A 27,110-nucleotide genomic window follows, 5' to 3' on the forward strand; every position below is an offset into this window, starting at 1 on the left:
TTCTGAGAAGTATATTTGTTCAATCATATGTAAGAGTATGTTTAGCTTTGTAAAAACTGTCAAACTGTCTTCCAAAGTAGCTGTATCATTTTGCATTCTGACCGTTAATGAATGAGAGATCCTATGGCTCCACATCCTCACCAGCATTTGGTATTGTCAGTGTTTTGGATTTTAGCCATTTTATTAGTATCTTACTGTTGTTTTAATTTGCAGTCCTCCAACAACATATGATATTGAGTATCTTTTCATATTCTGTTTTGCCATCTGTATATCTTTTTGTGGCGAGATGTCTGTTCAGAACTTTTGCCCATTTTTAAGTTGGGTTGTTTTCTTACTGTTGAGTTTTAAGAGTTCTTTGCCTACTTTGAGTACCAGTTCTTTATCAAATATGTTTTGCAAATATTTTCTCACAGAATGTGGCTTGTCATTTCATTCTCTCAATAGGATCCTTCACAGAGCAGAAATTATTTATTTTAATGAAGTCCAATTTATCAATTTTTTTCTTTCATGGACAATCATGTCATCTGTGAACAGTTTTTTTTCTTCCTTCCCAATCTGTATACCTTTTATTTCCTTTTCTTGTATTATTGCATTATCTCAGAACTCCAGTATGGTATTGAATAGGAATGGTGACAATGAACATTCTTGATTGTTCCTGATATTATACATTATCAGGCTACAAGTATTATAGTAAAGAAATCAGTGCCTCCTCAGATCTGAACCAATAGTTTCTTCATGTGAATCATTTTTAAGTTTGGTAAAGAGGCACATCTGACTTTGCTAGCAATAACTGACCTTTAGATTACAGTTCTAAAGGAGCAAGGACTCAGCATGGAATTCGTTTTAAAAGGGAATGAAAGGGATACCTGCATGGCTCAGCTGGTTAAGTACCTGACTCTTGGTGTCAACTCAGGTCATAATCCCAGGGTCATGGGATTGAGCTCCACGTTGGGCTCTGCACTGAGCATAAAGCCTGCTTAAGATTCTCTCTCCCCCTCTCCTTCTGCCCCTCTCCCTTGCTCATGTTCTTTCTCTAAAATTAAAATAATAATGGGGTGCCTGGGTGGCTCAGTCGGTTGGGCGTCCGACTTCAGCTCAGGTCATGATCTCATGGTCTGTGGGTTCAAGCCCCGCGTCGGGCTCTGTGCTGACAGCTCAGAGCCTGGAGCCTGGTTCCAATCCTGTGTCTCCCTCTCTCTCTGCCCCTCCCCTACTCTCACTTTGTCTCACTCTGTCTCTCAAAAATAAATAAATATATAAAAAGTTAAAATTAAATTAAAATAATAATAATAATAAAAGGGAATGAAAAAGTGTCCCTCTTCTCTGAGTAAAAAGAAAAATTGTATTCATTCTGACTTTTTAACTTTTTGGCTCCATTCCCTGTTAGTTTGGAAAAAAAAAATAATGTTTTTCCACTTGGCATCAAGGAGGACAGAAGCATCTCAGCTTTCATTAGCATGATGTGTAGAGTGTCCATCCCCTAACTGGACCTCATTGCCATTGAGTTCCTTCTGAGATTCATGGAAAGATTTTTTTGTTAATCAGACTTCAGGAGCCAAGGAGGCCATTTATCCAATTGACTAAAAAATACAGTGACTTCTGTTTGAAAGTCTCTTAAGTTTTATGCTTAAAGAAGTCTTGAGTACTTGATCAAAAAAGTTGTATTACTTCATCCTGAGTTAAGTTGGGTGAAATGTGTGTTTAGTTTCTACTTATTTAGAAACTGCAAAATAGGACAAGGCTGCTATGGAAGAATCCCTTTCCCTTCTTTGGTATATGTAGTTCAAATATTTTTGTTGTTGTTACATTTAAACTATATCCATGTACATTAGTCTGTTTTGGACCCCTCTGCTTGCATTAAACATAGAAATAAAATCATTAATTTGAAACAAACAAAAAAAAGGGAGTCATCACCAAGCAAGGTCAACTAAGTTTTCTTCTCTATTATCTTTTAAGAGTTTATAACTTAATGTTTTACATTTAAGTCTATGATCCATTTTTAGTTAATTTTAGTGAAAGGTATAAGGTCTGTGTGTGTGTGTGTGTGTGTGTGTGTGTGTATGTTCATATTCATATTCTGGCATGTGGATGTCCACTTGTTCTAGCACTATCTGTTGAAGAGAATATACTTTCTTCATTGAATTGCCTGTGCTCCTTTGTCAAAGACCAGTTAGCTATATTTGTGGGGAATCTATTTCTGTGCCTTCTGTTCTGTTCCATTGATCTGTATATCTATTTGTTCATCAATACCACAGTGTCTTGATGATTCTAGCTTTATATTAAGTCTTAAAGTTGAGTCTTTTGACTTTGTTCCTCAATTTTGTATTGGTTATCCTGGATCTTTTGCCTCTCTAAATAAACTTTAGAACCAGTTTATTAATATTCACAAAATAACTTGCTGGGATCTTAATTGGGATTGCTTGAAAAGTGTAGATCAAGTTGGAAAATCTGACATCTTAATAATTTTGAATCTTCCCATCAACGTACATGGAATATTTTTTCTTTTATTTAGATCTTCTTTGATGTCTTTTATCAGAGTTTCATAGTTTTCTTCTTGTTCATATTATGTTTAATTTATAGTTTACAATTTCATTTGTTTGGTGTAAATAGTATTGTGTTTTTAATTTTAAATTTCAATTATTTATTGCTGGTATATAAGAAAGCAATTGACTTTTGTATATTAACCTTTATTCTGCAACCTTCCTATAATCATTGATTAGCTCCAAGAGGGTTTGTTGTTGTTGTTGTTGTTGTTGTTGTTGATTCTCTGGGATTTTCTACATAGACAATCATGTCGTCTGTGAACAGTTTTTTTTCTTCCTTCCCAATCTGTATACCTTTTATTTCGTTTTCTTGTGTTATTGCATTATCTCAGACCTCCAGTATGGTATTGAATAGGAATGGTGGCAATGAACATTCTTGATTGTTCCCAATATTATACATGTTTTTATGTTATTTTCTAGGATATTGCTTGACTTTATATTCTAGATCATTAACTTGGAACGTCCATTTAATCCATCTTAATATTTTTCAATCACATTTTTAATTTACAATAATTCCTCTTTTCTAACAATAATTTTTGTTTTCTCACATCAACATATTCTTCTTAAATTTATACACTATCCTGTATAATCTCTCTAAGGACACTAGAGGTTTTCTTAAAAGTCACTTTCTGCATTCTGTCTCTGCTTTCTCCTGAACTATTCTACTTGTTTATTTTTAACTCTATTTTTAATATTGCTCATTTTCTTCTGATTCTTTTGACACTTGGGTTGCTGTTTATATTTATGGATAAAGCACTTTGTTCTGTATTGGTAGTTGATATGGATTTACTCTGCAGCTGTGCAAGACTAGTTCCCCACAGGTCCCTTCCCTGAATGGAATGACAGACTGTATGCATCTTGCATAAGTTGTATGGGACCTCCAAAGGTGTGAGAAATAAGTAAGAAGGCAATAAGATTGGTGTTCTAAAAAATCCATACAAGGTTTGTAAAGCTAATCATAATGCTTGGCACCAATATTCATGTTAGTTACTATAACTGTCCATGGTGGTCATGACGGTGGTTGTACCCAGATTTGTAAACTTAATACCTGCTGGCACTTCTAAGTCCTTTCCAGTCAAAAAGTGCTACTTTTATGAAGCACAAACTACATGCCAGCCTCTTGTGTATACGATCTTTATTTCTTGCAATAATTCCTCAAGGTTAGCATACTATTTCCATTATGCAGGCAAGGAAACAGAGGTTTGGATTAATAGATCACATCATTCTATCAAACGGCTATTAAGCAGCAAATCCAGGAGTCCACACAATTCTGTGAGTTTCCAAAGTCGGGAAGTACTCTCCGCATCATACCCTCCACATTGTCCCTCACACACTATTAAGGAGTCAGGCCTCTGTGCTATGACACCTCGCTGGCTGATTTTTTGAGCTTAAATTGCATGCATTTTTACTCTTATTTTAATTCAACTTGTTAGCTTCAGGCAATCATTCCTGAGGGATTTTTTTTTTAATCTGGCTCTGTTAGTTTTTCCTCTCATTTTACGTCTTCCAAAAATCTAATGAACAGAATTTTTGAGTCTGCACACAAATTGCTAATAAAATATTAACTAAGAGAGGCTGAAGATAGAACTCTGAAGCATGCCACTATAGTCCTTCCTCAATGTGAGATCAATCTATCCTTTAGCACTACTCAGTAGGGTGGCTCACTCAGACACAATCGCCTGACCCTGGGATAACAAACCTGGCCCAAAATGAGACTTACAGCAGTAATTATAAATAAATGAATCTCTTGAAATTCTCCAAGATGCTCTTCCTTTAAAAATTTTTTTAATGTTTATTTACTTTTGAGAGAGAGAGAGGGAGAGGGAGAGAACACAAGCAGGGGAGGGGCAGAGAGAGAGAGGGAGACACAGAATCAGAAGCAGGCTCCAGGCTCTGAGTTGTCAGCACAGAGCCCGACACGGGGCTCAAACCCACGAACCATGAGACCATGACCTGAGCCGAAGTCAGATGCTTAACTGATTGAGCCACCCAGGCGCCCCACCAAGATGCCCTTCCTATCCTAAAATCCTACCAGAATCCACCTTCTCTTGTCTAGCACTCCTACATAACTTTCTAATCAGTTTCATGTTTTTCACAGATGTCATCATAAGTGTCTTATTTTCATTACTTCCCATACTTTGGAACAGAGTGGGTCAACCAGACTTTAAAGACAGATAGAATTGTTTTTTAAATATATGGCTCCCTGTGTGGTCTTGAGCAAGTCCTTACACCTCACTGAGCTTTGGTTTCTTTGCATGTAAAATGGGAGGGACTGCATCTGCTGTCAGGCATAGACATACTGTACATAAAGAACACAGCACAGTGTCTAGCCTTGAGTAGGAAAGAGTACAAGGCACTGTGCTAGTCATCATTAGCATTCATATTTTCATGTATTGGCAAATCCTGCAACAAAGACTTTTATACATTAATTCTAAATCTCTGTATCTCTAGCTGGACATCTGTGTCTCTAGATCCATTCAATAATCACGATTAGCCCAAAGATGTCAGAGGCCTGAGACCCTTGTCGTCTTTTCTTTTTCTGTCTCTAACCTTTTCCAGGCTCATCTTTGAAAGTATAAAATAGAGTCAATGTTTCCAGTCCAGGTGTGCACACCCTACCCCCAAAACCTGGTAGATAGAGGTGTTTCTCTGCACAAGGCTGCCTTCTTTTTACAAATTCCGTCTCTGGGTTGTGCTTAATCAATGTGGGGGAGGTGGCTCGAAAAGCCTGAATAATGGATAGTGTCTTTTCAAAGAAGTTCAAGTCGTGAACATATAGATCTGAAAAGATGCCTGTGAGCTCAGTGGGAGAGAGCAAGGCTTTGAAGGCAGAGATGAGACTCAAATCCTTGTTCTGCACTTTAGTTTCTGTACCTCTTTCTTCAGTCTTCTGTCTGAGGAGGAGGAGGAGGATGGTGAGTCTGTTTAGCTCATAGGCTTATTTTGAGGTTTCTGAGATACAGTGTGTGAAAGTCAATTGCAAATTGCCGAGTATCATAGAGATGCCAGCTAGTATTACAGAAAGGGAAGTTATTTCCCCCTTGTCAAAATCTTGTAGAAATATATCAATATGTAAGGAATGTATGTAAGGAGGATAGAAGAAATTCATTTCATTTAAAGACAAGCAGATCACTGGCAGGAAAACTATAAGCATTATTTATGAGGCACTCATATGAAGAAATACCCAAGGTCGGCAATACTTCTAATCCTTTTTACAAGTAATACTCCAAAAGTGCAGCCAAATTAAGAAAAGGTCTTCGTGGGGCCCCTGAGTGGTTCAGTCAGTTAAGTGTACAACTCTTGATTTCAGCTCAGGCCATGATCTGACTTTCTGAGATTGAGTCCTGCGTCAGGCTCTATGCTGACAGTGTGGAGCCTGCTTGGTATTCTTCATCTCCCCCTCTCTCTGACCCTCCTTTGCTCTCTCTCTCTCTCTCTCAATAAATAAATAAAATTAAAAAAAGAAAGAAAGAAAGAAAGGGTCTTCATGAAGCAGGGTTGGTGAGCCTGTCTGCATCAGCATCATTGGGGACACTTGTTAAAAATGGAGACCTTGGAACCCCACCTTGGCCCCAATATCAGAATTGCTAGGCCTGGGCCTCAGGAATTTGCAAACTCCCAAATGGTTGTAATGCAAACTGAGATTTGAGAACAGTTAGGCTAAGGAAGCGTAATGGACTCCGTTAGACAGTAGTGAACTCATGATTTGCTTTTTTTGGTTAATTTTTTTTAAAAAGGAAAACAACGCAAAGAAATTTAGAAATTACAAAGTAGATTAAGGCTCATAGTGCCATGAATACAAAGCAGAACAGTAGTTGTATTTATGTTTTGCCATATGGGTGGCATGTTTTAATTATCACTACTGTGAGTGTTTTGAAAATATAAATTTGCATGGTGCCTCCAAAAGAAATAGTTTTATTCACAGGTTAGTAATTATAACAAGAACTTAGACATCAACAGGGTGCCATTTTTCCTCATAATTGCCTACCAAATTTCAAGCTTCTCTATGTCAGCAGAATCAAATATCAGTGACTCAGTAAACACGTGTCTGTAGTTTACTTAACACAGCTTCACAAGAGTGCTATCTTCCTTTCTGAAGCTTTGCTCAGCACCCTCAAACTTTTTACCACTTGAAAATCTTATGAATTTTACCACGGTGCGGAGCAAATTTCCACAGTGGAAAAATTTTCACTCTACAAAACTGAAATAGCCACATGTGTGTCTCCTCCTCACTGTGCCTAAATTGGCAGCCACTTTGACCAAGAGCACAACCACATCGCAAGGTGTCACTGCTAGCTTGCCCCCTGGCAGGGGTTTGTATGTGCCCAGGGGCTCCACCTACTCAGCCAGGAGTTACAGCTCTGTATCAGGTCCTATACCAGTGGTGGGCAAATATGCTACTGGTATTTAAAAGTATCCCACAAGGTGTTGACTGAGGTTTCTTGAATAATTCTATCATACACTCTACAATCCAGCCAATGGAAAAACTCTGTTTCCTGAATTAGGTTCCTATCACCACGTCTCTGGGAAAGCACTGTTTCTCTATATCCAAAAACTATTCAACCCTGGTGGAATTTCGCATGGCATTTTTTTCTTTCTGATCTTTTACTTTCTCAACTAACAAACGTGGAAAGAATGATGGAATGAGAACATCAGTATTTAGTAATATTTAGTAACCCTTAATGGAAACATTAATTGAAGTGCTGATGAGAAGCTTGTCAATGGAGACGTCAGACCAGCATCACTTGAACCCAGATCTGTCTTAGCATCACTAAAGTGGTGCAGCCAAACAGTGTGAGCCTCCTGATAGTATGCGATATTGAGCACGTGCTCCCTCCATAAGACATCCCTATGAGAAAAAGATGAGTCTAGGTCTATGGAGCCCATAGAGTTAATTCTATGTACTACGAATAAGGAGATAGAGAAACAAGTCAACACAAGGAAGCAAAATCTAGAATGTAGAACCTTCTATAGGACCACCAACGTGTTTTTTTCAAATTGATGGCACGAAACTAACCCAAGTAGAGGGTGCAGGCTACTCCAGTTGAGGGAGAGACATTAACAATCATATGTGATGTAGGAAGCTTGTTTGAATCCCGAATTGGACAAACCAACAAGAAACCACTTGTGAGACAATTGGGGGAATCTGAATATAGACTGGACGTTAGATAATGCCATGGAATTATTACTAGCTTTGTTAGTTGTGATAACAACATTGTGGTTATGTAAGAAACCGTCTCCACATTTAAGAGACACGTGCAAAATATGTGGAGGTAACATGGCATGTTTCAAGCCATTCATTTCATTTCGTTTCAAAAAGTTCCAATCCTTTTTTTAGAAAATTATTTGTCCTCAAATATTTCAAACAAGAAAATAATTTTTAAAGATAATTATTGAATATGGGTGATGAGTATGCAGGTGTTCGTTATACTCTTTATTTTTTATATTTTGAAATTTTTCATTGAAAATAGTTTTCACCCAAAAAACTGTATCTGAATTGTCCTTTAAGGTCTAGCTAGTGTTTCCTCCCAGGTGGAAGTGATTTCTTCTTGCTGAATTCACAAAACCTCTCTTCTTCATATAATCCTGCCTACCTTGAATTGCTGTGAGTTGCGTATACGTCTCACCTCTTTATCCTACCACGAGGGCAGATTCCTTCCTTGTTTCCTCTCTCTGTCTTTGCCTGACACAGTACATAGTTGGCAGCGACTGAATGAACACAGCGATATAGAGTTCTAAGAGCCAGCACTGCTACTGTTTTATGTTTGCATGTGGAGCAATCCATATTATTCAAGTTGAGCTATCCTGAACTTGAGACTCAAAAAATGGGTTTCAATTCAAGTTCTTTGGCTTCTTCTTTAAGAGTCGCAGGGCCATTACTATAGTTTTCTCATCTAGGAGGTGGGCAGGACTTGGAATGCCGAGACGTTGGCAAACACTCCGTGAGGACTCCACGAGAGAACTCACTGAAGGGAGGACATTATCTCAGCATGGCAGCCAGCACCCCGGGTGAGACCTGGCTTTGCTAATAGGCTCAATGCTGTTCCACCTCAATGCCTCCCTTCCATGTCTGACAGGTCAAGTCAGAAAGATAAAGCTTTCAGCTAATAACAAGGCAAGGTGTTTCCAGATTGCAGACTTAGGAGCTAGTCAAAACTGGAGGTAAGGCCATCCGCACAAATTACTAGCTGTTTGACCTGGAGAGACACTTCATATCCCAAGTTCATCTCATCTATAGAAAGAAGGTAGTAACACCTATCTCACACAGTTACTGAAGAAATCATTACTGATAATTTGTAAATGTGGAATAATAGTAAAACCTTTATTAAATACTTACTATGGTCCAGGCACCATTCCAAGATGTCCCTAATAGCCTGTAGTAACTAATTTAACCTTTACCACACTCTGTTGTAAACTGTTATCTCAAGACTAAGAGACAGAAGTTAGCAAGTTAAGCAACTCGCCCGAGGGTACCCAAGTAGATAATAGCAGAACCAGGATCCAGAGCTCAGCATCCTTATCTAGTGTGCCATGTGGTGTCTCTCCAACATGACAGTGTATGTAGCATGTCTGGCTTTGGGTATGGCACATGGGGAACACTCAACACGTTATAGCACCTGCTATTTAAAAAAGTAAACTAGAGGGGCACCTGGATGGCTCACTCAGTTAAGCGTCCGACTCTTGGTTTCACGTAGGTCACGATCTCATGGTTCTTGAGTTTGAGCCCCACCTCAGCCCAGAGCCTGCTTGGGATTCTCTCTCTCTGCCCCTCCGCCACTAGCCCTGTCTCTGTCTTTCTCAAAATGAATAAATAAACTTTGAAATAAAAGGTAAACCAGAGTTTACCTAAGTTTTCTGTCGTAAAATTATATGCACTTCACAGCTAACTTCATGCATGAGACTTTTTTTCCAACCAAATCATCCCCCTGCCTCTAAAATAACATGCCTGGAACAGCCAATGTGGATAAAGGGACTCAGAGCCATCAATACTCTTCTGGGCCACACAGCACCCACCATCCACATTGGCCTTTGTCCCCCTGCCCATCTCCACCACCAAATACCCTAACTTCCAACACCAGGCTCTCGGCACCCTCCTCCTAAAAAAAAGGTAGGAAATCCCAATGGATCCCAGGGCCACCTTTGGGCATCATGAAGCCCTGGGAAGGGAAAATGTCACCCAAGTTGCTCTGAGTGGCCTCTAGTTAACGTTTATTTACCACTCTCTATGCTCTGTTCCTTTCTCTCCCTCATCTTGCTAGTTTGCATGACAACAGTGAGAATTATGTACAGGCTGTCGGTCTTGACCTTTATAAAACATACATCTTTGTGTGTCAATATCCCAAAATATTTTCCGTATGCTGCATTTGAACCTGAGCACGTCAGCTGGTGAATGAACATTCCCAGCCTCACGGGGGCCTGCAACTGCCTGCCAGCAGCTCGGTCTTGGCAGGACAGCCATTTTCGCCTGGGTAGTAGTGTTTGCACAACTGTTTTAATGTTTTGGTGCATTTTTCTCTAATTTTACACAAATTAGTCAAATAGTCATTGAACTGATGCCCACGATGATGGGTGAGTGCATCATTAAAAAAACATCTGCGAAAGACTGAAAATAGATTGAGAAGATTTGCCAAATGGGCGAGACGTAACTGAGAATTTCGTAACGTGGTTTAATTCTGTAGAAAACTGCTCCCTCCCCACAAAACAGCAAAGTCGATCGTTTTGCTGTTTTTGGCATTCACCTTTGAGTATGCTTTTGCGGGAAGGCTTTATGTACAAAAACGAGGAACAGTTTCATACCTCCCCATTTTTGTAGAGGAGACTGAGACTCAGAGACATTAAGGGACTTGCCCAAGTTCACACGGCCAATGCCTGGCTTGCTTTCAAGTCCAGGTTCCTTGAACCGCTGTCTTCCCCCCACTGCACCAGGGAAGGGAGAAATGTGCTTGAGTATGCCTGAACTCCAGAGCTGCCCACAGGCCTCCCGGCTCCAGCAGCAACCCCCGAGGTCTCTCCTCCCAGTCTCTCCTCCGGATGGAAGGCTTCTGAGGCAGGTGGCAGCCCCTACAGAGGAGAGGACTGGGTATCTGAACCTGAACCTGAACTGTGGGTCAAGGGGGATGGAACCTTAGGCAGGGATACCTGTGCACCTGCTTTGAGCAGCGAGTTCCAGGCAGCACTGGGGCAGAGAACACCCTCCAGCTCCTGGTTCTGCCACCTTCAGTGTGACCTTAGCAAGCCACCTTGCCGCTTTTATCTTCAGCCATAAAATGAGGATAATCGTAATCAAACTATGGATGCCTTCCTGAATATCACATAAATCGTATATGCCAAGTGCTTTTCTACCTGTGAACTGCTGGGCAACTGTAAATAAAGGGTTTCTAGTTTCTCTATTTTTAGTTGCTGTTCCACCACATCCTCTGTCAGGCTGCGGCTGTGTGTCGGGCTTTGAGCATCTCCCCTGGGGCAAACACTGATCTCCCCGCTCTGGTCAAAGTCTGCACAGCGGGGATGAATCCACGCCAAATAAACAAATAGAAGCCCCCTTCCCTCATCTTCCTCTCCTCTTGCCACCCCCACCCCACTACACACACACCCACAAGCACACACACATGGGTACGTGCCCATGCTTGCTCTGTCATGCACACACACAGGTGCACAAGTGCGCGCTCTCCCCCCCACCCCTCTCCTTTTCCCTCCTTCTCCCCCTTCCCTCTCTCTTTCTCTTTCTCCCTCTCTCTCTCTCTCTCTCTCTCTCTCTCTCTCACACACGCACACACACACACACACACGAACTCACACCCTTCTCTCATCTGTCCTTCACCACTGGAAAGGAGACGAGTGCCTTCTCAGTGCAGCAAAGCCATCTGGAACCACTGAGGACCTGCACATGTCACACTTCAGTTTTGCAAGGACTTCTGCATTTGCTGGCTCCACCCAGCCTGAAACTGCTAAAATATCACAGCAGGGTGGCAGCCCAGCACCCAGACGTGGCTCTGGTGATCAAATGGCCTTCTGAGTAACTCTAGTCTCCAGTCAGAACCACTGGGGTGGAGGGACCCATAGCGAACCTATGTATTTATAAAAACCATGGAAAAGCATCCGTATATATACTGCTAAGGAGTCAAAGGACAAAGAAGTGTGAGTAGTGGGTGATTTCATTTTAGGAATTTTACTGCGTGTCAAGTTATTTAGATGATCAGTTGTGTTGTTTAAATGGACATAAATGTTTGCTCAGGAAGTTTAAAATTGGTGGCAATATGGAGTCCAAGCTGGGAAAATTCTAGAAGCTGTTGCCTGCTGACACTTCATTAGGCCAGGAGGCTGGGAGAGGTCGGAAAAGGCGTGAGTCTCAGGCAGCCCTGGGGGCTGCTCAGTGGCCATTCTTGAGAACAGGGGCTGGCCCTGCCTCCAGGCCTCATGACTCTCTGTGGCTGGGCAAGTTGTCCACATTCTCTTGATTTTTCGGCTTGTAATGACAATATATGCTATTAAAAAATTCATGGAACATATGAAATTATAAGAAAGAAGGTAAAAGTTGCATGAAGTCCTGTCACCTGATAAACAACATTAATATTTTCGGAAAGATCTTTTGGGGGCACTGCTTTGCATCGACACCTACAACACGCATGCACACACACACACACACACACACACACACACGGTTTTTGTAATTCACTTTTGTTTTTTGTTTTTTTACCTTTCCACCTCCCTTTTCTGTTTCTACCTCCCCCATCAATAACGAAAGTAAACAAGTTTGTGTTTATCCCCCAAACGTCTCTCCACATAACATAAAAACATATGCATATGCCTACCTATAGAGGTTTCTTTTCTCATTCTTTGGTATTTCCAAATATGGGATAACTTCATGCACTTTTTTGAATCTTGCTTTTCTCATGTAACAGCATGTTGTAGAAATTCCTCTTAAAAATTTTTTTAATGTTTATTTACTTTTGAGAGAGAGAGAGAGAGTATAAGCAGGGGAGGGGCAGAGAGAGAGAGAAATACACAGAATCCGAAGCAAGCTCCAGGCTCTGAGCTGTCAGCACAGAGCCCAACACGAGGCTCAAATCACGAACCACGAGATCATGACCTAAACTGAAGTCTGACGGTTAACCAACTGAGTCACCCAGGCGCCCCAGAAATTCCTTTTAGCTTTACCTGTAAAGATCTAGCATATTCTTTTTAAGAATTGCATAATAGTCACTTTGAGAATGCAGATTTATTCAAATGGTGAGCAGTTACAAAATTTTGTTTTGTTTTGTTTTTTGCAGCTATAAATATTGCTGCAATAAGCATTTTTATATCTCATACATTCGTATATAATGATGTTTTGATACTCTGTGAGATTCCCGGAAGTGGGATTGTAAACTGAAAGGTATATGCCTTTTTTAAGTTTTTTAAGTTTATTTATTTTGAGAGAGACTGAGAGAGTGAGAGAGCAAGCACAAGTGGGGGAGGGACAGAGAGAGAGGGGGAGAGAGAATCCTAAACAGACTCCGCGCTGACAGCACAGAGCCCAAATCGGGGCTTGATCCCACAAATCATGAGACCATGACCTGAGCCAAAATCAAGAGTCAGATGCTCAACCGACTGAGCCACCCAGGTGCTCCTGTATTTTTAAGTTTTAGTAGAATTTTAAAAATTTCTACATGGTTGGTAACATTTCATATTTTATTTTTCTAATAACTATTTATTATGCCCTTACCCCTATTTGGATTCAACAATGAGTAAGACAAAGATCCCAGCCCTCATGGAAGGCTCATCCGAGAAATACAGTGGAGAAGAAGAAATGAAATAACCATAACTATAATAAATACCTTAATTACAGAAATGTATGAAAACACAATTCTCCTTTGATTTACCATCAACAACTGATATTATCACTCCTTTTCTTTTTTCCCCAAACTTATTGATAGAATGTGATATTTTATTATCTTAATTTGCATTTTCCAACTGGTAAGTAATTTTAACATTCTCACATGTTTATTTAGCTATATGGATTTGTGTTGGATAAACTGCCTATTTATATAAACTTTACTCATTTTTCTATCAAGTAGATTGTATGCTAGACCCATACTTCTTGTTAATTTTCATGAGCTCTGTGTATATTATAAATAGACATTTATCTGTGGTATGGTTTGCAAATCTTTTCCCCAATCTGTTGCTTATGCACTGATTTCATAATGTTGTTGTTTTTTTGTTTTTTGTTTTTTTACCATATAATATCTTTTGTGTTTGTAAATTTGTCTTTATGTTATCAACATGTCTTTTTGTCCTCTCTTAGCTTCTGGCTATTCTTTGTTAATTGCTGTCTCTGAACTCTGGATCATATGTATAGTCCCCTAAATTTTCTTTCAATTAAATTTTAAAAAATTAATTTTTTTTTAGTACACATGGAGTTTATTTTTTAATATGGTGTGAGGTAGGGGTCTGATTATATTTTCTTCTAGGTAGACAACCATTTTCCTAATACCATTTATTAAAAATAAACTATCAGTTCTCCACTGAAGTAAAATGCTACCTTTTTCATATATGCAGTTCCAAATGTATTAGAATCTGTTTACATACTTATTATTCTGCTCCACTGATTATATCTCTATTCTTATTCCAACTGTATGCTATTTTGATTACAGTGTTCTTTTTCATAGTTTTAAAGCTAGATTAAAATTGTATTTGGCCATAGAAAACTTCAGATGATTTTATCCAATTAAAAATTGTAATTATTATTGAAAGTATATTTAATTTATCTTAGGAATGAGGAAGAGGACATAATCAAGAAAGAGAAGAGATTAAAATAATTACAAGACAATACTACCTAAAACTTTATGGCAACAAATTAGAAAATGTAGAGGAAATCAAAGGTCTCCTAATAAATCATATAATCATCAAAATGGTGCAAAGAGGAGGAAAAATGGGAACCAACAAATTCCTGTAGAAGAATTGGAAATGCACTTGAAGATCTACTTTTTGGTTTTCTTTAACTTTTTAAATTTATTTTACATTTTTTTCTTTTTGAAGATTTTACTTATTTATTTTTTAATTTAAATTCAAGTTAGTTAACATACGGTGTAGTATTGGTTTCAGGAGAACTGAGTCATTCATCTCTTACATGCAACACCCAGTGGTCATCCCAACAAGTGCCCTCCTCAGTGCCCATCACCCTGCCTCCATCAACCCTCAGTTTGTCCTCTATATTTTAAAGAGTCTTTTATGGTTTGCCTCTCTCTAGGTTTTTATCTTTATTTTTCCTGCCCTTCCCCTATGTTCATCTGTTTTGTTTCTTAAATTAAGATCTACTTTTTAAAAGGACTTCAGAGCAGGGGCACCTGGGTGGTTCAGTCGGTTAAGCATCTGACTTCATGTCATGATCTCACAGCTCATGAGTTTGAGTCCCACGTTGGGCTCTGTGCTGATGGCTCAGAGCATGGAGCCTGCTTTGGATTCTGTATCTCCCTCTCTCTCTGTCCCTCCCCTGCTCATTCTCTGTTTCTCTCTGTCTCAAAACTGAATAAACATTAAAAAAAAAAAAAAGGACCCCAGAACAGATGACTTACTGGCTGAGTTCTATCTAGCCTTTAAAGAACAGAGAGTCTTAGTGTTATTCAATGATTCAAAGCCATAGGAAGAAAGATGGAGAACCCCTAATATTACAAAGTCAGCATCATCTTAATGTTAACTCCTCATAGACAGACCCCACTTGGGAATATCGATTCTCATTTGAAATAAAACATTAGCAAATAGGATCTATCCATGTATCTAAAAGACTAATGAACTGTAAACAAATAGCTTTTATTTAAGAACACAAGGATTTCAGTAGCAGAAAATTTATCAACATAATGTATTACATCAACAAATTAAAGAAAACGATCATATTAAAAGACACTAAATAGGGTACCTGATAAGATTTAGTATCAATTCTTAACAGAAATCCATAATCTCTTTTCCAAAATTCTGATAACAAGAAATCTCTGAAAAGTAAAATGTTGGCCTGTAACTTTGGCATTTCATTTGCTGCTAAGGTTTATGCGAACTGACATAAAGAAACTACTTGAATACAGAGAAGTGCTGTTCTTTACAAATGTGAAGTATTACATGTTCTGTACGCGAAGCACGCTCAAAAAAAGAATTATGGATTATTTGTTATTGGGGATCTCTCCCCTATATTTAGAATTACTCCAGTCTTCCTTTTTTTCAAGATGAGTTTGAGGAGAATTAATATGAGACATGTGCTTTCAACTTTCTAGAAGAAAACATCACTGCGTTTCAGTAAATCTAAGACACCGCTGTTTGGAAGACTAACATTTATTCTATGTATCACTAAAAGAGAGGGAAAAAGGATGCTGCTATTTATGAATCATCGTCGGGTGTAAAACACATCGCAGTTTCAAGAGATGTTGAGTGAAAAAAGGTGCATCCCGGAATCGATGAAATATGAACACATGTGAAAGCAGTCAGGAACTCTCCATCAACCACACGGCCCTTCCGACAAGAACAGGGACTCAAGGTCCTTTCCTCTATAAATGTCTGTGTCTTGGGGATGGGCCGGGTGTGAGGTGGACTGTAGTGGTCTGGGGTCAGCCAGGGCTCCACAGTTCGCTCTTCGTTGGTTACTGGTTTGACCGGGAACCAGCTATTTAACATCTCAAAGCTCAGTCCTGGGACAGGGATGATGCCTACTTACACTTACTTTAGAGTTAAAAGGATGACATGAGATAGGCTTTGTGAAGTTCAAGAGTAAGTCCTTCCTAATAGCTGCCCCTGGAATGAGGGCGGTGCTGATGCAGTGGTGTCGGCTGTGGTCTCTGGCATCTTTCCCACTTCTGTAACTCTATGATCCTTTACCCAAGAAAAATCTTGGCCGATCTCTCTCACTTATGGAAGACTCTCTGATATTACTGAGAAGACGCTGTTGGCCTCAGATGCCTATACCATCAGTGTGCCCTGAATTTATAGCATCTCATCTGAAAATCTGAGTGGGAAAGAACCTCAGACATGTCCTAACATGGACCAAGAGAGGAACTTGACCTTCCCAAGTAATACAGCCAGTGGCAAAATGAAGGCTAAACCCAGACCACCAGGCACGTTGGTCAGACTCTTTCTACATGGTTCCTATCCCCAAGGCACTAGGGCTCACCCCAGCAGTTTCTGGCAGTTCGCTCAGACCTGGATGATCTCTGTCCTAAACCCAGTCATTTGTCCTCTCTGGTCTACTTCTTCCTGCTCTGGGAAAAAGAGATGGATGCAAACTTAGCCTGCCCAACCGCTTACTGACTTCATGTTCTGATTTTGGCCTTCACTGCCCCTCCCACTTCCGCCCCGCCTTTCTAATTGGCCACCTGGAAGGAGTTGGGGGAGCTCTTCTGTACTGAGGCTCTGAAGACCTACTCACATCACCAATCTGCTGTGTGCTCTCCGACAGGATGGGAGTGGTGAGCAGCAAAAAGCAGGTGAAGGAGAAAGGTAAGGGCCTCTGGAGCCCTGTGAAGGTCAGCACCCAGAGCCAAGATCCCCCACCACTGCCTCCCCTGGTGAGTGATGGCTGTTCCCAGCTGGGGAGGGAGGGGGAGGAAGAAGAGCAGGGAGCAAGGGCGGCTCCCTGGGGGCTGTTGCTTGTTTCCAGCCAGCCCAGAGCCACCTCTAGAGAATTCAGGGCTCTGACAAATCGGCCCCCTGTCACTGCCACCAAAACGTGGCACCCACCTCATGCTGGTGTGGCAGGATAGTGGAACATTTAGCAGCCAGATTGCCAGTGTTTACATGGATTTGCTGTGTACTTTGAAGCAGGTTACTTAACTCCCCCATGCCTCAGTTTCTGCATCTGTAAAATGGGTATAATGAAAGTGCTTTTCTGACAGGGATGCAACAGTACATGTATTATACAACTGTGCAATCCCATTATATATTACCTTTACACGGGATCAGGTTAGTTTCCAATAATTCTTACCCAGTTTTCATTTTGCAAGGGGAGCCTTGAAGAGAAAAAGAAATCAAAAAGGTCAGCTTGAGAGGAGGGTGTGGTGGGAAAGGGTCTGGGGCGTTTAGCAACATCTGCTGCCCCATTCCCACTCAGAAGCTCCTGGAGGTCATTGTCCCCTTCCTGGAGCTGGTGATGCAGTTCTGTCTTGTTTACAAAGCATTTAGCACCCTTGCACGGAGGCTACTGCATTCCAAAAGTGCGTTTTTAGATGATTGTGACACCCCCCTCCCCCACCTAGCCCCCTACCCTTTTTTGGTTTGGGCAGCGGTGAGTCATGCCTGGAACCTGCTTTCTTGCTCTCTGCCTCGAGGAGCACATTCAGCTGGTCATCACTTTACTCCAACAGTGACCTGATGAGGGGTGGGGATTGCTAATCTCATTTCTTAGACCACTAGGCATTTTATCTGTGTCCCAGCGTAATCCAGGGCTTGGCACAGAACAATGAAATGTTTGTTAAATGAATGAATGATGGCGGGGTAAACTCAGATTACATAGAGTAATATTAGCATATTACTTATGCTAATAAGTAATAGAACCTGGAATGTTTTTGACTTTAAAAAGTCACATAATATATACTAATTATGGAGAAAAATTGTAAATAACTCATTATCCCACTCGCCAACGATACCCAGAGTTCGCACTCCAGAGCTCCTGCCACCAGACCCTTTTTCTCAGTGTTATTTATATTATGTGTTTGTGTTTTCTTTCTTGTTTAAATGTTTATTTATTTATTTGGAGAGCGAGAGAGGGAGAACCAGCAGGGGAAGGGCAGAGAGAGACGGAGTGAGAGACAATCCTAAACAGGCTCCGTGCTGTCAGCGCAGAGCCCAATGTGGGACTTCGTCTCACAACCGGGAGATCACGACCTGAGCCGAAATTGAGAGTCGGACACTTACCCCACTGAGCCACCTAGGAGCCCTATGTGTTTATATTTTCAATTGAGCCAAACTACACATACCGTTTTGCAAAATGCTACTTCAAAATTATGTTCGGTAAATATGGAATACAAAAAAAGAATATTCATAACATGAATAAGCTGGCGCCCCCCACACCCTCCTCCTCTAACGCTGTGTACGGTCCAGGGACTGTGTGAGATGGCAGTGGTACTTGAGAGTGGTGGCACCGTGTGCACGATTTACCTGTGCAACCTCCTGCTGACAGCAGCACCCCTAAGACCACCCAGCTGCCGGGCCCAGCAGCCTTCCTGTCACACCAGGCCCTGCCCAGGCCTCGGGGGCTGAACTAATGCAGCGTTCCTGTGTCTCTACTCCAGGTCCTGTTTAACCACCTGGCTCCTTCACCTCCGGACATGCACCCAGACCAAGGTAAGAAGGGGCTGCTTTGGAAGCTGAGGCTCCACAAGCCATCTTCCCCTCCCGACCATGAGCAGTCAGCACAGGGGCCCAGTAGGGGGCCACTTCCTGGCAAAGGACTGGGTGGGCCTTCTAGGGTCAGAAAGAAGGCTGGGGGTGGGGGTGCTGAGCCGGGCACAGCTCTGCCCCAGTCTTCACCTGCCCGTAGGGGCCTCTCCAGGAACCAAGCACCAGTTCCTGTATGTGAGCCTGGGTGGGTTTTCTTTAAAAAAGGACTTTACAGACTATAAATGGGACAAAAAGAAAAAGCATTACAGTAAATACAAATGGCATAAAAACAAACTTAAGTTTTCAAAGATTCTAACTCCTAACCTCAAAGGGCGAGGGCCTATAATAGGTCTGCGTCTTCCCTCCTGCCCTCAGTCTATTCCGTGAATGGAAGCACCATCTTTTTTTTTTTCCTCTGAGAGATAGAGATAGAGATAGATGGATAGATAGATAGATGATAGATAGATAGATAGATAGATAGATAGATAGATGACAGATAGATAGATAGATGATTGATAGATAGATAGATAGATAGATAGATGATAGAAGCAGAGAGAGAGGGAGACACAGAATCTGAAGCAGACTCCAGGCTATGAGCTGTCGGCACAGAGCCCGACGCGGGGCTCGAACTCACAGACCTCAAGATCATGACCTGAGCCAAAGTCGGGCGCTCAGCCAACTGAGCCACCCAGGAGTCCCATCACCATCTTTTTTCCCACTTCTTCCCCACTATTCAAAGCCACTGCTGACCTTCTGACCACTCACACCATCCTCCCTCACCCCCAGTCTCTACTTCCACTCTGATGGATAGGACAGTTGGGGGTCCCATAATGAGTGACCTTGGCCTTCCTGGGTCAGGGCTCTGGACCTTGGGAGCACTCACAGGATGTAGCTTCATTCAGAATCAGCTTACCGGCACTTATAACCCACTTCCACACGGCACCAAGAGCTCTGTCAGGGCCTCAGCCACTCATTCCCTCACACAGCACGCACTGAGCAAATAGTACCCAGAGACTCGCCAGGTTCGAGTCCTGGGGAAACTGTAGAACTGAGTAAGACGTGCCTCCTCCCCTGAAAGAGCTCAGAATCTGTCAAACTCATGAGCAAAATGCTGAACAGAGATTAGTTCTCCTACCTGGTGTTCCTCATCCTATCCTACTGGGGATCATGATTAATTACCATGATTCACCATTAATTACCAGGGTTTACCCTTCACTTCCTGCCGGGAGCTTCATATCTCCAGTAAGGAAGCCCAGGGGGGCGAAAAATAAATGAACTGCCTTTGGTGCAATAACTTGAATCTCAGGACTGGAGGGAGCCACTGTCATCTATTCCAACTGCCTCTTCCCACCATGGGGAGGTGATGAGCCCAATGTCACACCACACATTGGTGACAAAGCTGGGTGATCTACTCCCAGGTAAACGAGGTAGTCTCCAGCTGACCTTTTCCAGGCGGGTCTTGGCTCCCTGGAGCTTTGCAGAAAAGCCCTCCTCACTGGCAGGGGTCATTTGAATGTCCATTCCAAGAACCACTGGCAAATCAGAGAGACTGCCTGCCAAGAGCACTGGGACAGGGCGTTGGGCATGGTTACAGGTCAAGGTTACAGTGGCCATGTTCCAAGACCACTACCCTCTTTGGAAAAGAGGTGGGAAGGGGCAGGTGGGGAAGAGGAAGAGTAGGGAAGCTCATGTTCTCTGAGGCAATAAGGAATCAGCCAACACTCGTTTCCAGACTTGGGACTGCAGCCATCAGACCCATGTGGCCAATCTCCCTAGATCTTTGGGTTGTCCTTTCCCTTAGACCGTACCCTGTCCAGGCCTTAAGGCTCGCTCCTATGTGGAGAGCAGAAGAGAAGCCAGGATGGGCTCTGAGGGGCAGCCCTTTCCTTGTTCCCAGCAGCAAGGTCAGGAGGTCAATCTGCCGGACAGGAATTGCCTGTGCTGCACCGGTGAGCAAGAAAGCTCACCACAGCCTCCCCTATGTCCCTGCCTCATCCTGACCCCTTAGCAGCCAGAGATGGCCCATTGCACCAACTTACCTGGTGGGTCCGGGCTGGGGTGCCCATCTCTTCCTTGTTCACTCTAGAGGAGCATTTCGTGGTGGCCCAGTATGACTACACCTCAGTGAATGACAGGGACCTGCAAATGCTGAAGGGGGAGAAGCTACAGATATTAAAGGAGTAAGTTTCTGGAAGGTGGTCCTGTGGTCAGAGGCCTCGGTGGCTCCCTGTCATGGCAGGACTCCCACCCCGCCGTCCACCTCCCCACCCACACCCACACCCTCCATGGCTGCGTCCAGAGAATCTTCTCCATTGCCCTGCCCCAGCCCAGTCACCCACTTTTTTTTTTTTTAACTTGACCCAATCGTCTTCCTTCTAGCTACCATTCCAAAGTCTGCCTCATGTGGTGGCTTCCATTCTCTATCCCCTGCTCCACTGCCAAAAGCCTACTCTTCCTTCAAAACCCACTGCTAACATCACCTCCTCCATGCAGCCCTCTGACAGTGCTTGCCTAGCTGCTCCACCACAGCTTTGTGTGTCTCCCTTGCTGGACAAGATCTCACACAGGATTCCACTCGTGAAATCAGCTTTATTTCCAGGCTTCCTTCCCAGAAACTCCTCCAAAGCCGGTTCTCTCTCAAACATCTGGCTTGTCCTGTGGAGCCCTGGGGGTCTGCTTTTGTTCTTGAAGTTCTGCAATGGCCTTGAACCAAAAGCATGAAAACCCGGGCCTTCTGGGTCTACGCTGCGGGGAGCCCGGCTCCTCCTCTGAGCAGCTCTCCTCCTGCTTTTGGCTTTCCCGTCCAGTCCCAACTCACTCACTAAATTCTTCCTCTGTCCCATTAATCCAGAGGAAGGCTACTCAGGGAAGATAGGGGCCCTCTGGGGTGGCCAGGCCGTGTGGACAAGCCGCACCATCTCTTTCCTCCCTGGGCCGGCCTGATGCTCGGCAAGTTAGCAACCCCTCCCTGAGCAACTTGCCCAGATTCCTTCTCACCAGCCCTCTGAATCCTCCGCCTCTGGGATGAGATCCTGCTGGGGCGGGGGGGGGGGGGGGAGGAGGGTTGGGGGCTGCCCCCTAGGAGAGGCCTGCAGCAGCCACGATCTCATTTTTGTTTTTCCTCCTCCTCCGTAGAGTTGGAGACTGGTGGTTGGCCAGGTCTCTCATCACAGGAAGAGAAGGCTACGTGCCCAGCAACTTTGTGGCCCGAGTAGAGACCCTGGAGGTAGAAAAGTAGGTGGACCATCGGAAGGCCCTTCAAAAGCAGAGGCTTGCTTGCTGCTGCTGCTACTGCTGCTGCTGCTGCTCTGGGGGTTGCTGGGCAGGGAGGGGGCCAAAAGAGGTGAAAAGAGAACCTCTGTGAGCCCAGCATGGAGGGGACAGGAAAGGGAAAGGGAATTGGGATTGTTGGGGAAGACTTGTCCACCATTCAAGATGACCCTCAGGTCATCTTGAGTGTCTGGTGTTGTCTGGTGTCTGGTGCTCAGGGAGCCACCCCGCCGTGCTGAGCACACTTTTCCCATCTGTGAAATGGGACCTTTCCTGGCCCCTTTCCTGGTCCATGGCCTCGCAAAGCTAACATCAAGGCACAGCGATCAGCACTTCTCCTCCAAAGCCTCCAGTGGGCAGGACTCAGGAGCTCAGACCTCAGGGGGGCTCACAGAGTGGTGACCTCATTCAGAATTGGGTTACAGAGGGCAGCGCTCCCCAACGTCCTCATAACCTACTTCCACATGACACCAGGAAGGTCTACCTCAGCCAGTCAGGGCCTAGGTCATTCATTCCCTCACACAGCATGCACTGAGCTAACAGTACCCAGAGCCTGACTCTGCCCAAGGACTGAGAAAGCTGTAAAGGTGTGGGACCATGGGCACTTACTTCCACATTGACTGGTCCAGGCTTGAGAGGAACAAGGCAGTAATCTGTGCTCTGAGAGTCTCAGCACTTTGTCTAATTCAGAGACTTGACCTTGAGGAGGGTGTGCTTTTTAAAAAAAAAACGTTTTAAATGTTTATTTATTTTTAAGAGAGAGAGAGAAACAGAAAGCAAATGGGGGCGGGGCAGAGAGAGAGAGGGAGACACAGAATCTGAAGCAGGCTCCAGGCTCTGAGCTGTCAGTACAGAGCCTGATGCGGGGCTCAAACCCACAAGCTGTGAAATCATGACCTGAGCCGAAGCCGGACGCTCAACTGGCTGAGCCACCCAGGTACCTCAGGGTGTCCTTTGAGGGATGGTGGTTGGGTGCATTTTCCCAGAATAGAATTAACAAAAGGCACCCCCCAAAACGTTCTCATTTCAAGAAAATAGTAAGTCCATCCCCTGATGGGAAGTGAGAAGAAAAGACAGGCACAGGGACCAAGGGGCATTTCATGAATCAAGATGTGAGGAGTGTTGTTAGTTCATGGTTAAGTCGAAAACAGGAGGACACTATTTTATTTCTCGGGGTGAGGCATACGGCTTAGGAGGGAGGTTTGGAAAAGAATATTCTGCGGAGCATGACCAGCCTCTGAGGTTTGTCTGCCTTCCTTTTTCAGGTGGTTCTTTAGATCAATTAGCCGGAAAGATGCTGAGAGGCAGCTTCTGGCTCCAATCAATAAGGCGGGCTCCTTTCTTATCAGAGAGAGTGAAACCAACAAAGGTAAGCATGGCGCCCAGCATGTCCTTCTTGTGCGGTCCCCGGGAACCCCGACCTGAGGCTATGTCTGGGAGGGAAGGACGGGAGGGAGACACCAGCCAGGAGAGCCCAGTGGCTTCCAGGCCTCTGGTCTCCCTTCCAGTTCAGGCCCCGCCTGGACAGCCCATCTAGTGCCTAGTAGTCGAGTGTGAGGCTTCAGTGCCAACAGGTGTCCCTTGGCCAGGCTGGAAATATACAGGGTGCAGGTAGGAGGTGCAGTTGGAGAGCTGTCTCCACCCAGGGCCACTGCGCACCATCTTTGGCTCAGCAGGGGTGCTGAGGCTGGTGGGGTCTGAAGAAGGGGCACAACCCAGAGCCACATTTGGAATCAAAGGATTTGAGAGCTGAGACTCCTTAGAGATAATCTCAGCCAAAGGCTGTGACCTCAGACACTTCCAGGAGCTTGGAAGATAACATAAGTTTGCAGAATGGCCTGTGGCTGGAAATGAAGGAAGGGGGTGGCCATTGTGGAGAACTGGGAGCACTCGTGGATTCAAACCCGCTGACTGAGAGACACAATTCTGCCACCATCCGCAGGCCACGGGGCTTTCTCGTTGTCTTTCATTTAATTTTCTCTCCTTCTTTCCATCTTAAAGCTCCTTTTGTTATAAAATATAGAACATATAAAAATTGCATAAATCATAGATGAGTCCATAATTATACATATAGAGTCATAATAAGTAAATGCCTGTGCAACCACAAGAGAGAGAACATTCCCGACATCCATAGCCCCTCTCACTGCTCCACTTGTGCCCCTTCTGTATTCAACAACCCTCCCCCCCCCCCCCCCCCCAGAGAGGTCACTGCTATCTCAACCTTTGGGGAAATCCTTCCTTGGTTTTCCTTACAGTTTTGCCACCCATGTTTCGTCTGTTCTTCAACTTTATGAGAGTGGAATAGTACTATTTTTGTGTGTGTGTGTCTTGTTCCTTGCACTTGGCATCGTGAGCTTCGTTATTAATTTGCCAGGCTGCTATAACAAAGTACCAGAGGCTGGGGGGCTTAAACAACATAAATGTACTGTCTCACAGTGCTGGAGGCCAGAGGTCCAGGATCAAGATGTCAGCAGGACTGATTTCTTCCGAGGCCTCCCTCCTTGCCTTGTAGATGGTCCTCTTGTCCCTGTGTCCTCACCTGGTCTTTCCTCAGTCTGTGTCCTAATCTCTTCTTCTTATAAGGACACCAGTCATATTGGATTAGAATCCCCCAATGGCCTCGTAGTCACCCCTTTAAAGATCCCATCTCCAAATATAGTCACATTCTGAGTACTGGAGGTTAGGAGTTCAACATAAGAATTCGGGGGTGGGGGGGGGGTCACAATTCAGCCCATACCAGGTCCACTCATGTTGTTGAGTATGGCAGTAGTCTGTTCACTTTCACTGCTCTCCAGAATCCAGCATGTTAATATTCCATAAGCTATTCCTCCTTTCTAATGTTGGTAGACATGTGTTGTTTCCACTTTGGGGCTGTTGTGAACATGTTGCTCTGAGCCTTAATATATATATGCTTCCTGGTACATGTCTGCCATCTTTGGGGTGCTGAGCCAATACCCCCATTTGGAAGATGAGGAAAATGAGTCCCTAAGGGAGGAAGTGACTCACATGAGGCCTACAGTGAACAAAGCTCAGATCCCAACTCATCTAAGAGGCTTCAAAAACTCTAAAATGTGGGGCGCCTGAGTGGCTCAGTCGATTTAGCATCCGACTTTGGCTCAGGTCATGATCTCATGGTTTGTGAGTTTGAGCCCCACATTGGGCTCTGCTGTCACTGGAAAACCCCACTTCGGATTGTCTCTCTGACCTTCCCCCACATCCTCTCTCTCTCTCTTTCTCTCTCTGTCTCTCTTTCCCAAAAATGAGTAAACATTTAAAAATTTTAAAAAGAAAAAACGGCTCTAAAATGTGTCAAGCTGGCCTAACCTGGGGTGATGGAAGGGAATTTCCCAAGATGTGTAAAGTAATCATTTGTTTATCAGGATACGGCACATAAGGACCTATGACGTCCTCGTGGCCAATTTTTAACTAGAGAGAAAGGAGGTGGTGACAGTGACATCAGAGGAGGGAGGCCAGAGAGGATGGCTGGATTGTTAGTGGATACCCTGTGGTTGGGCAATGAGAGTAGACAGGTTCGGGTAGTAGGAGCCCCTCCACCCCCATCCCCACCCCGGACTCATCCCTCAGCTCCATTCATGGCTTGAGAACTGCGGCAAGTGAAAGCACCAGAGCTGCAAAAGCTGGACAAAGAGAGATGCTCATTACACCCTGTGAGGCTCAGGGGCGATCCCTAGGCCTCCCAGCCCTTCAAAAGGTCAGGGCCGGGGTGCCTGGGGGGCTCAGTCTGTTAAGTGTCCGACTCTTGGTTTCAGCTCAGATCATGATCTCATGCTTCTGTGAGTTTGAGCCCCACACCTGACTCCACGCTGATGGTGTGGAGCCTGCTTGGGATTCTATCTCCCCCTCTCTCTCTGCCTCTCTCTCTCTCTCTCTCAAAATAAATAAACAAACTTTAAAAAAAAGGGAATCAGGGTCAGGTTGAGGAGAAGGAGGGGTGCATTGGTAAGTTGGGTGCTCTGTGCAGAATTTCTGGAAATGCACCGACGGATGCATTAAATTATACACACACACACACACACACACACACACACACACATTAAGATATTGCCACTATTCCATTTTAACAGCAAAGCACCTATGACCAAAAAACAATATGGAAATCACTGGAGATGACATAATGTTTTGTGCTTGTAGAATATTTCGAACATATACAGGAGCAGAGAGAATAGTATAATGGAAGCCTTGGTACCCAACACTCAGTTTCAACAAATGATCACTCAGCCAATCTTACTTCATCCCCACTCATCCCTATTATGTTGAAGCAAGTTCCAGAATCGTGTCATTTCACCCTGGAAATGATGTTTTAATCATTTCCTATTGCTAAGGTGCCCAGTGGAGGGAAAGGGACTCATGAGGTCAGTACGGAGGAGGGGGTTCTCCAAAGGTAGGGGTATCCCCTCCTGTCCTTGTCCACACTAGTCTAAGCTGGAAATTGGCCAGATAGAGCTGGAGCTGAGGACCATCCCAGCATCACCACCCCCACACACGTACACACACACACACACACACACACACACACACACACACGTGCACACATACTTTTCAGAACTCCAAAACAAGTGCATCTGAAAGCCACAGCCAGGGGATGCCAGACAAGGAAGGAATGCTGCCCTCAGAAGCAAGGGAAGTGAATTCTAGCCTCTTGTGGCCTCCAGGACGTCCCTTAACCTCTCAAGCCTCAGTTTATTCATATCTGTATGAGGACCAACTAGTTTCCCTGTCTGAAGGCAGGCAGTTCTGCCAGTGTTAAGAAATCTCAATCCCTGGGGGCACCTGGGTGGCTCAGTCGGTTGAGCATCCAATTCCTTATTTTGGATCAGGTCATGATCTCATGGTCGTGAGATCGAGCCCCGTGTCTGGCTCTGCACAGAGCATGGAGCCTGCTTGGGAGTCCCTCTCTCCTTCTCTCTCTGCCCCTCCTCCACACGCAGGGCCCACACA

The 27,110-nt window shown here is 43.8% G+C and overlaps 1 protein-coding gene across 3 annotated transcripts in view; it reads left to right on the plus strand.

Annotated features, from left to right (window-relative positions):
• The window catches only part of BLK (BLK proto-oncogene, Src family tyrosine kinase), an 80,500-nt gene that overhangs the window by 42,361 nt on the left and 11,029 nt on the right, over nucleotides 1-27,110 (plus strand). The window contains exons 1-6 of one of the 3 annotated variants that reach the window (XM_019828679.2): nucleotides 11,420-11,681; nucleotides 16,963-17,071; nucleotides 18,794-18,845; nucleotides 20,968-21,061; nucleotides 22,017-22,115; nucleotides 23,417-23,520. In XM_019828679.2, the coding sequence (XP_019684238.1) occupies nucleotides 16,964-17,071; nucleotides 18,794-18,845; nucleotides 20,968-21,061; nucleotides 22,017-22,115; nucleotides 23,417-23,520 (457 nt within the window). In that variant the 5' untranslated portion in view covers nucleotides 11,420-11,681; nucleotide 16,963. Of the gene's footprint in view, nucleotides 1-11,419; nucleotides 11,682-15,061; nucleotides 16,048-16,962; nucleotides 17,072-18,793; nucleotides 18,846-20,967; nucleotides 21,062-22,016; nucleotides 22,116-23,416; nucleotides 23,521-27,110 lie in introns of those variants that run through there. The other 2 variants (XM_045055660.1, XM_003984842.5) reach the window with 2 other exon arrangements.

The sequence above is a fragment of the Felis catus genome, chromosome B1 (genome assembly GCF_018350175.1).
Source record: "Felis catus isolate Fca126 chromosome B1, F.catus_Fca126_mat1.0, whole genome shotgun sequence".
Taxonomy (NCBI): domain Eukaryota; kingdom Metazoa; phylum Chordata; class Mammalia; order Carnivora; family Felidae; genus Felis; species Felis catus.